The 10,093-nt window shown below is 36.2% G+C and overlaps 3 protein-coding genes across 5 annotated transcripts in view; 2 read left to right on the plus strand and 1 right to left on the minus strand.

The window, feature by feature from the left end:
- The first annotated feature begins 2,709 nt into the window (after window positions 1-2,709).
- On the plus strand, window positions 2,710-6,247 carry LOC111776314 (protein XRI1-like). The gene is made up of 9 exons (XM_023655738.1): window positions 2,710-2,924; window positions 3,408-3,463; window positions 3,887-4,003; window positions 4,082-4,221; window positions 4,894-4,966; window positions 5,047-5,149; window positions 5,233-5,273; window positions 5,349-5,432; window positions 5,541-6,247. Exons 1-9 carry the CDS (start codon window positions 2,902-2,904, stop codon window positions 5,816-5,818), a joined length of 915 nt encoding a protein of 304 aa, XP_023511506.1. The 5' UTR covers window positions 2,710-2,901; the 3' UTR covers window positions 5,819-6,247.
- Window positions 6,248-7,577: 1,330 nt separating this feature from the next.
- Window positions 7,578-9,719, minus strand: LOC111811954 (uncharacterized protein DDB_G0283697). Of its 2 annotated transcripts, XM_023699030.1 has the most exons (4): window positions 9,633-9,718; window positions 9,364-9,426; window positions 9,128-9,236; window positions 7,578-8,931 (listed from the first exon to the last, which is right to left on the minus strand). In XM_023699030.1, exon 4 carries the CDS (start codon window positions 8,900-8,902, stop codon window positions 7,751-7,753), a length of 1,152 nt encoding a protein of 383 aa, XP_023554798.1. In that variant the 5' UTR covers window positions 8,903-8,931; window positions 9,128-9,236; window positions 9,364-9,426; window positions 9,633-9,718; the 3' UTR covers window positions 7,578-7,750. The 2 variants fall into 2 exon arrangements, with proteins under 2 accessions (XP_023554798.1, XP_023554799.1); XM_023699031.1 differs by lacking the exon at window positions 9,364-9,426 and having other exon boundaries at window positions 9,633-9,719.
- Window positions 8,869-10,093, plus strand: part of LOC111811955 (cytochrome b5-like) — a 5,380-nt gene continuing 4,155 nt past the window's right edge. Inside the window, exons 1-4 of one of the 2 annotated variants that reach the window (XM_023699033.1) lie at window positions 8,869-8,983; window positions 9,157-9,198; window positions 9,346-9,467; window positions 9,620-9,740. In XM_023699033.1, coding sequence (XP_023554801.1) covers window positions 9,679-9,740 — 62 coding nt within the window. In that variant the 5' untranslated portion in view covers window positions 8,869-8,983; window positions 9,157-9,198; window positions 9,346-9,467; window positions 9,620-9,678. The remainder of the gene's footprint in view (window positions 8,984-9,156; window positions 9,199-9,345; window positions 9,468-9,619; window positions 9,741-10,093) is intronic. The other variant, XM_023699032.1, reaches the window with a different exon arrangement.

Genomic DNA, 10,093 nt, shown 5'->3' on the forward strand with positions numbered 1-10,093 from the left:
TATTTCTTTCAAATAAGAAAAAAAGCCTATTAATATTAAAATATTAATTATTATCTCAACTAAAATAAATAATAAAAAATTAGTAAAGTAGTTAAAAATCATCTTTTGTCTGCCAACTTTATTTATAATAATTTAGTTTACTTACTTTTAATTTTACATTAATTTAAGTTCCTAATCTTTAATATAATAATATATATANTTTTTTCTTTTTTTTTTTTTTTTTTTTTTTTTTAACGATAAGGAATCCCTAACGAGGATAGACAACTCTATCCCATCCTCGTTCCCCTTTTCGACCCTGACACAGATCTCGTAAGCAAGAGGCGTGTCTAGCTCCCTCATAGTTAGAATCCACGAGACACTGAGTTATCCTAAAAATGGATGTGTTTTTTTTGTCATCTCTCTCGACTCCTTCACTAGAAAATTTATGATTTTTTTTTTTACCAACAAGGAAACCCTAACGAGGATAGACAACTCTATCCCATCCTCGTTCCCATTTCCGACCCCTGACACAGATCTCGTAAGCAAGAGGCGTGTCTAGCTACCTCATAGATAGAATCCACAAAACACTGAGTTATCCTAAAAATGGATGTATTTTTTCGCCATCTCTCTCGACCCCTTCACTAGAANTTTTTTTTTTTTTTTTTTTTTTTTTTTTTTTTTTTTTTTTATCGATAAGGAAACCCTAACGAGGATAGACAACTCTATCCCATTCTTGTTCCTATTTCCGACCTTGACACAGATCTTGTAAGCAAGAGGCGTGTCTAGCTACCTCAGAGATAAATCCACGAGACACTGAGTTACCCTAAAAATGGATACATTTTTTCGCCATCTCTCTCGACTCCGTCACTATAAAATTGGAATATCACAAACCGCTCTTTACATTTTTCAAATGTGAAACGATGCTAAAGCAAGACCTGTGACTATGAAAAACGACGACCTAATCAAGACTTGAGCCACCTTGAAATAAGTCAGACCACATATTCAATGTCTCTGTCTCAACGGTAGAATCGAAACACAAATGAATAGCTTCAAATACTGTATATATACAATATATAACTTCGTATCATCGGATCTGTAAAGGTGAAACAAATTAGGTTAAATTAGGGTTCGTACGTGTAATTTTTGTCGTATTAAGAAAAAAACAATTCATCAATTTAGTACAACATTTATTTTGAAAGTACATCATATTATTTCAATTTGTAGTTATATTTACATGAAAAATCATAGTCTCATTTCACCAACAATTTTTTTAATAGAAAAAATTGTAATTTCTTATATTTTTCGTCTTTATTATTATTATTTTAATTCTATTTTTGTTATAATTTAAATGTATAATATAGAAAAAAAAAGGAAATAAAAAATTGATATATTCATATGTAGGGTCAAATTTATTGGCATTTATCCTCTAAATCAAACATATTTATTTATTTATTTTCCTTTTTTTATAATTTGACTTTCTAATTTTAGTTGGATTAATTCTTAAATATTATTGGAGACATGCCCTTTAAATTAATTACTAATTATATAAAAAAAAATTAAATGGTGATAAAAAAGTTAACAATTTATTTTCAAATTATATTTGTTTGTTATATACATATATATATGTTTATTTTATTTCACTTTTTTAAATCACAGTTAAAATAAAAAATAGAGGTTTTAAATTTTTAAAATTAAATATAATTATTAAATTAGGGGTGTTCGTGGATTGAGTTGGATAGAGCTCATACATTTTTTAGGCTTAACTTAATTGATCCGGTTATAAAGTTGCAAACACAAACCGTTCTTATCAAATAATAAACTCCACTTAACCCAAACATTAATTTTTTTAAGTTGGGTCCGTTCGAGTTGTTTGAGTCATTTATTTAATTTTTTTTTAAACGGGTAGTTATAAAAACGTCAATTTATTAATTTTCAAATATTTAATTAAAATTTGTAATTCAATTTTAATATATATTTTAAAGGATATGAGAGAATAATTAATAGATAATTGTATATTTTAAAATTAACAATAAATTCGGGCTCGTTAAGTTCAACCTAATCTAGTATTATGGTAAATCACGAACCAACCCGATCCATATAATTTTTATTTATATGAACCCAATCCAACCGAACTCAAACAATATGGATTAAGTTGGGTTGATTTCGTTTGTCAACGTTTGAACGCCTCTAATAAAAATTTATTATATATTTAAAATAACCTTTTAAATTATTTATATAAATTAAAATAGTAAAAATAGGAAATTTTATTTTATTTTTGTTTATCTATTTATTATTTTTATTACATGAAATTCAAATCTACTATCAATAAAAAAAAATTTATATTATATTTATATTTTTTTAATTCAACACTTACATTTAAATTTCTAATATCTTGATGTATTATAAAACAATTCCGATAATTTTAATATAATTTATTGGTCTTAATATTAAATTTTGAAAAAGTATTTTAATAATAAAAAAATTATATTTTTATTTGCATTTATTATTATTATTATTTTCGTAATTAAATAATTTTTTTATAGCAAATTTACATCAATGGTAAAATACCAAAAAAAGAAAAAAAAAATAAATAAATAAAAGCGTGCGGTTTCTCTTTGATATATCTGTGTCGCTTTGGGAAGAGGAAAATTAAAATTTACAAAAATAGAGAAATTAATAAATAAAAATAAATAAATAAAATAAATAAATAAATAAATAAAGGAGAGGAGGACCAAGTGCTGGCTTGCGAGTTACTCGGTTAGTGGGCGCTTTTCTCCTTCTTCTCCGCCCCTAAGCCCCCATTATCTAGCACACCACAACTCAATCATCGGGGGACCGAACTGGATTTCTCTTCAAATGCTTCTTTTTTGATCGCAGTCAATAGCAATTCACGACTGTTGCTCTTGTTTTACTGTTTTTGCCATGGATGATTGCGCCAAAAACAAGTAAGATCGCTGTTCTTCTGCTCTATCTGTTTGTTTATGTGATTGGTTTGGTTTCTCGGTGTTTATTTTGTGTTTTGGAAGATCTAGCTGTTCTTGTTGATTCCTTGTTTTGGGGGAAGCTGTTTTTTGGGGTTTTATTGTAATGGTTCGTCGATTTGTTCTGATTTTCTTGCGCTGTAATCGGTAATTTGAGGTCGAAATGGAGAGGAGGATGAGGCTGTTGGATTTAATTTAAGTAGCGGATCATTCAGAGCTAATGACTTGTTATTATTGTTTATAGCGTTCTTGTAGTCTTCCGAGTTGTTTAATTATTGTGTTAATTTGTTGAGAAAATCCTCAAGAAGTATGGTTTAATTTGCTTCTTTCAGTAGTTTGACTTGCTTAGTTGAGATTGAATCAATTGTTTTCCATTTCTCTTATGGTAATAAGCGTTGCATGTGCTTAATCTTTCACTTTTGTTGCTTTTATGTGTGATTTTATCAGTGATTCTTGGAATTGGGAAGGAGATGGGTATACCATTCAGAAGGATGCTGATTTAGGTGAGTAATTTTCTTGTTTACTTTGTTTGTTATGCGTTATCTGTGAGACCCCACGTTAGTGGAGAGAGGAACGAAACATTCCTTATAAGGGTGTGGAAATCTTGACCTAGTAGACGTGTTTTAAAACCTTGAGGTTTCGTCTGGAAGGGTAAGTCCAATGAGGACAATATCTGCTAGTGGTGAGCTTGAGTTACATTATCTGTGAGATCCCAGGGTAGTTGGAGAGAGGAACGAAGCATTCCTTATAAAAGTGTGGAAACCTCTTCCTAGTAGACGCGTTTTAAAACCTGGAGGGGAAGTTCGGAAGGGAATGCTCAAAGAGGACAATATCTGTTAACGGTGGGCTTGGGTTGTTATATTATCTGATCACGTTGTGTTAAAACTCATTCTTGGGACCTTTTTTGTTTTCATTGTCATGAGCAGAGATATCAGAATTCCTGTGGGACGGGGTATCCGAAAATGGAAATCTTTCGTACGTGTTTGATGAAACAACTCCTGTTAAAGCTTGTGGGGACTTGGCATTCAATGTTTCATATAGTGGTAAGAACTTTACACTTGATTTTAATCTAAAGGGTCGTTGGTTCTTTGTCATTTCTAATGTGGAGAAGTGGGTTTCAGATGACAGGAACAAGAAATCAGAAGAGTCCAGGGAGACTCAATCACAGGCAAAGAGACGTCGGATGTTACAGTTTACTGCACAAGATATGGAAACTTCCCTATGCAATGAAGATTTATCTTCTAGATTTCTAAAAGCACATGTAAGTGATATGCTCTTCCTGGTGTATGGTTGTAAGAATTCGGATCGACTTCAGTCAAACATGTCAATTCTATAAGTTGTTCTATGTTATTGCTTGTAGTTGCAATAAGTTTGCTTTGATTTTGATTGAGTTTGCTAGAAAGAATATATAACGTATTACATAGTTTAAGAGAGAGAATCAATCTTCAGTTTAGTAGTACGCTCGATTCACGAGGTTCTACCATAGTAGGGCGCAATCATACTCAAAATCTGAGTTTGATCCTGGCTTAGAAGGAATTCTAGCTATATGCTTAACACATGAAAGTTGAACGTTGTTTAATAAAAACTTGTGCCAGCACCCCGGAGGCAAAAAGCCTTTTTTTATAGAGGGAGAGTCAAGGGGGCTCCTGCGGGCGATACTAAGTTGCTCCAAGGAGCTTATTGTCGATCTTTAGTGTTTGGGAGATATGCTTTTAACAAGGAAATCTGTCGATAGGAGCTCCTTTTCGAGCTTACGGTCCATTTTTAAAAAAATCAGGCTTCTCATTTGTCTTTTCTTTCAGCACTTGCTTGTGGTTGATCCTCTTAGATGCAAAAACTTAAGTTCTCCACTACGATGTTAGACTTGTCGATATATACAAGTATACTGTAGAACTTGTATGAAATTTGTTGTGGCCTTTTGTTCTATATCCAGAAGAAGGATGTTTCCAGTCCAGCTGCTCTCCCGGAAGCTTCATACGGGATTCCCGAGTGTTCTCAACTCTCAGGTTTGTCTCAAACACGATACTTCATACGGGATTCCCGAGTGCTCTTGGATTTGTCTAATCATATAATGTATTTGCCTTAGATAATGTGTCCACTTTCTGTCATGAGAATTTGGATCACTCACCTGAAGGTTGGATTGCTGAATGCTTAACTGATGCTGATATGCTTTGCAGCCCTGAGGATTTGTATGTGTCTTGTTTGCATCTGAATTGTTTTGCTTACAATTATTAATGTCGATTACGTTAACGTCTTAAAATGTGGAACTCAGGAACTTTGTTGGGACTCCGGACATTCAAATTGATGTATCAGGTGACGTTCGTTAAACCATTTGTTCAAGTGTCGATCTTGTTATGGTAGATGACATTAGTTTATTTGAACGTGCAGAGTTTTGTGACGTTATACCTGAGTTCAAATCTAATGCTGTTCAACATCATCCTACTCGAACTCCTCGGAACATAATCTTTAAAGGTTCTATTCTGCTCAACTTTTTTGATGCATCATTTTGTCTATGGACCGTATTCCATTTCCTCGTGTCACCGAGTTGATGTCTTGCAAACCGTTGGCCTGTACGTGCAGGTCGAAAGTCATACATTAGAACTCCCACTAAACTGGCTTCTTCAATTGCCTACCCATTTGCCTTCATCAAGCCCTGTGGATTCCATGGCGACGTTACCTTGAAAGACATAAACCAGCGGATCCGCACACCTCCACCGTCAAAATCGAAGCATCATCCGGAAGACCCCTCTCTATCTTACCCAACTTCAGCATTCTCTGGAAAGCCCGTGGTAGGTAAAACCAAGATTCATACCGAAGGCGGTAAGGGAAGCATCACAATCATGAGGACCAGAGGTTGAACAAACCGAAAACGATTTCCGCTATCCAGACTTTCCTTTTAACTGCCCGTCGGTCCATCCTCGAGGGATTTGTAAAATGTCAGGGCGATCAAGTAAGTAGTACAGAAGGTGATTAACTTCCATTTTTGGTCGGGATAGATAGATAGATAAATAGAAAGAAAAGAGACAAAGAGAGAGATATGTAGGAGTATTAGAGTTGCTCTTGGAATCCCTAATCATATGTTCGAGTTTGTCGACATATGTTTACGCTTCCAAGTGAACTCTTGTAGGTCGTTCGAGTTCAAGCTCGACACCGATATGATTATGCGTCGTTTCTAGATTTGAAAACGCTTCTTATCATTATGTTTATTATCAATCGTTCCATTCCTTATGCATTGTGAAACTGTTCTGTAATGCTTTTGCTGGAAAGCTTAAAAGATTTGGATCTCTCTCTCTCTCTCTCTGCTTTTGTTTTGGTTGACCATGGAAATATGAGAATCAGGAAGGATCTTGTGTCCACAGGCTTTGGTTAAAGGAGGGAATGCAGGTGAAAAGATGTGCTTGAGATAAGCCTTGCTTGCTTGCTCTCTGAGCTTCTCCACTGGACTCTTCTTTTCATGCTTTGTAAAGAAATTTGCCTGTGTCTCTGATGAAGATTNCTTTTTTTTTTTTTTTTTTAATAATAAATTATTTTGGGCTGGTGGGCTAATTGGGCTAATTGGGCCTGGATTTCTTTTAGACTTGGCCCAATTCTCTAAAGCCCAATTTCTCCACATAATATGCCAACAAGTTAATCCAAATATATTTGTTTTTGTGTTTATTAGATGAGGATTACTTTTCTTGCCCTTATTTCATTTTTTTTTTTTTGCGAAATTTACATATATATATATATATATACACACGTTGTTGTTGCTTTTATATTTTTATATAATACTAATTTTAATTTTTAAAATCTTCCTTTCAAAACTCTCTTTCGAAATCTCTCTACCCGTTTTCTAAAACTTTATTCTTGAACTGAGGCTAGAGGCTTGAGCATATGTCGGCCGTAGACGCAAGAACGAATAGACTTAACTCAATTGTTGTTGAGAAGTGAGTGTTGCACAATCGCAAGTCCGCTGCCATCAAGGTGCGATTGTGACGCGATTGTGACAAGTTATATATTATAGCGGGGAGGAGAGTATAATCCTGACATAGTTTAGGAGAAATCTCTTTTGGCTCTCTTGTATTTTCGGACTCCATCTGGGATGGGATCACTTGCTTGTGTGGAATATCTTCCGACTATCTCTCCTATTTCCAATAAATATATGTATGTATATAGTTGGGTGGGGAATATAATCTTGGCCCGGTTTAACTAATAGGGACAAATCTCTTTTGGCTCTCTTCTAATTTCGACTCAGTCTAGGACGACTTTTGCGTGCATGTAAGTGAGGACGGGGAATATAATCCCAATCCCGGTTAGCTATTAGGGAGAAATCTTTTCCAGCTTTCGATTCCATTTCTAGCATTATATATTATAGCGGAGAAGGGATATAGTCCTATCCTTAGTTAGCTATTAAGGAGAAATCTCTTTTGGCTCTCTCTTCTATTTTCGGTTCAGTCTAGGACGACTTGTGCATGCACGTAAGTGAAGACGAGGAACATAATTCCCGTCCCATTTAGCTATTAGGGAGAAATATATATACACCATCGGAGAGAGGATATAATCCTATCCGTGTTTAGCTATTAAGACGGGAGTAATAGCTAGTCTATCTATTAGAGATGAAGGAATGATAGCAACTAATAGAGTAGTAGGCAAAGATTGATGATATACACTTTGTGAATACAAAGATTGAAATTCTTGAGGGATATTTTACAACAACTAATCTTTGTGGGCGCAAAATGATATCTCTACTCAAATTTGAGCATCTTCAAATCCTCATCAAATGATCAAAGAAATGAGTTTCAAAATCAGAATCAAAAAGCGTCGAGGATTTCCAAGATGAAATCGCTGCAAGTGGGACAGTTCCCGCGGCTAACCATGAATTCCTTCGAACACAGCCTGCAAAATGTATGCCCGCATGGCGCCAATGCCGCGTTCTTATGCTTCACCATGCAAACGCAGCAGGTGAATTCTCCGCCATGCCCGTCGTCTTCATCTTCATCGTAGTCTTCGTCGTCATCGTCGTCGTCGAAGAAATCTTCTCCAAATCCCATTCCGTAAGTCGATCCTCCGAATCCCATTTCCTTATCCGTCTCGTGCAATAGGTCCATCAGCGATATCCTTACCGGCTCAGACGACGGTGAGTTCTCCTCCTCCTCCTCCTCCTCCTCCTCCTTCTTCTCCTTCTCCGATGCGGTTGTTGAGTCTTCCTTCTCGTTTTCGTTTTCGTCTTCCTTCTCGTTGTTCTCGTTTTGTTCATTGTCTTTTTCTGTAGCTTCCGCGGCGGCTGCTGCTGCATCGGCTGCTTCTTGTGCTGCTACGGCTTCTCTAGCGGACATCATTCTCGACTCTGAGAAATTGAAGTGTCGAGCTCTGTTATCGCGATCTGGTTCCGTTGGATCCGTGTAGTCCATTGCAGAGACACGGATTGAGTTACGGCGCGACATTTGCGGTCTCATGGCTCGATTCGGCGCTGCATCTGGAACTGATGAGTAATCGAAGGACTCATCGTAATGGAACGCGGACGCATCGTTCGGGTTGTTCAATCTGGAAGTCTGTCGAGACATCTGACGGCGAGTGGATTTGGAAGATTCTTCAGACGGACGAGTTGAAGAATCGGCGGAGTTTTTAGACGGAGACGCGCTGAAACGGACTTGATTTCGCTTTCCGGCTGTAGATCGCTTGTCTTGAACAGGAATATCGGAGGTCGGAATCGGAACCGTCGAGACCCAAGCAGAGCCAGCGCGCTTCAGCCGGAGCTTATCCCTAAAGGACTTCCAAGTCCTTCTGTCCTTTCCGAAAAGCCCCTTGCCGACGCTGGGCTCCTCGTCGCGGATTATATCCAGCAGCGTTCTGCCGCGGATTTCAGCGGCCCTTGAAGCGGCCGGTGGCCCTAATCTATTGTTAGCCAGAACGTCGTCCAGAGTATAGCCTGCCAGGCTACGGCCATCCTCAACTATCGACATCTGATCGAAATCTGGAGAATCGAAACAACCTTCCGTGTTCACGAAGATCACAAAAAGGACAGAAATATCAACGGAATGCAGGTCAGTAGAATCAATAGATCATTATATTTCTGGCAAAACCTAATTAGTGATGCAAATCGATGAACATCAACAACAGAATCAAGTTAANAAAAAAAAAAAAAAAAAAAAAAAAAAAAAAAAAAAAAAAAAAAAAAAACTCAGTACCTTGTAATTGTTAATCGAAAATCTAACAGGAATTGCTCGAGCTTGGAAGGAATCAAGAAGAAGAAACTCAGGTATTTCAGATCAATTCCTCTGTTCTTTCGATCAATTACTGATACAAATAGATGGCCATGAAAATCAAATTAAGCTTCAGCAGTTCATGCATTAATCATCTTAGTTTCTTGATCTTGTGGAATTAAAAAAGCATTTGGAAATTGCAGGACAGAAAAGAAACCCACCATGGAACGAGGGAGATCCAATGTTAAATTTGACAGCGAATGGCTTCTGCAAGAATTGTGGGGCTTGGAAGGAAGAACAAGAAGAAGAAGAAGAAGAAATTCAGGTATTTCAGATCAATTCCTTTGGTCTTTCGATCAATTAATGATATAAATAGATGGCCATGAAAATCAAATTAAGCTTCAGCAATTCATGCATTAATCATCATAGTTTCTTGATCTTGTGGAATTAAAAAAGCATTTGGAAATTGCATGACAGAAAAGAAACACACCATGGGAGAGTGAACGAGGGAGATCCAATGTTGAATTTGACAGGGAATGGCTTCTGCAAGAACTGTGGGGATTGGAAGGAAGAACAAGAAGAAGAAGAAGAAATTCAGGTATTTTAACTCAAANCGATCAATTACTGATACAAATAGATGGCCATGAAAATCAAATTAAGCTTCAGCAGTTCATGCATTAATCATCTTAGTTTCTTGATCTTGTGGAATTAAAAAAGCATTTGGAAATTGCAGGACAGAAAAGAAACCCACCATGGAACGAGGGAGATCCAATGTTAAATTTGACAGCGAATGGCTTCTGCAAGAATTGTGGGGCTTGGAAGGAAGAACAAGAAGAAGAAGAAGAAGAAATTCAGGTATTTCAGATCAATTCCTTTGGTCTTTCGATCAATTAATGATATAAATAGATGGCCATGAAAATCAAATTAAGCTTCAGCAATTCATGCATTAAT

The sequence above is a fragment of the Cucurbita pepo genome, chromosome LG15 (genome assembly GCF_002806865.2).
Source record: "Cucurbita pepo subsp. pepo cultivar mu-cu-16 chromosome LG15, ASM280686v2, whole genome shotgun sequence".
NCBI lineage: Eukaryota > Viridiplantae > Streptophyta > Magnoliopsida > Cucurbitales > Cucurbitaceae > Cucurbita > Cucurbita pepo.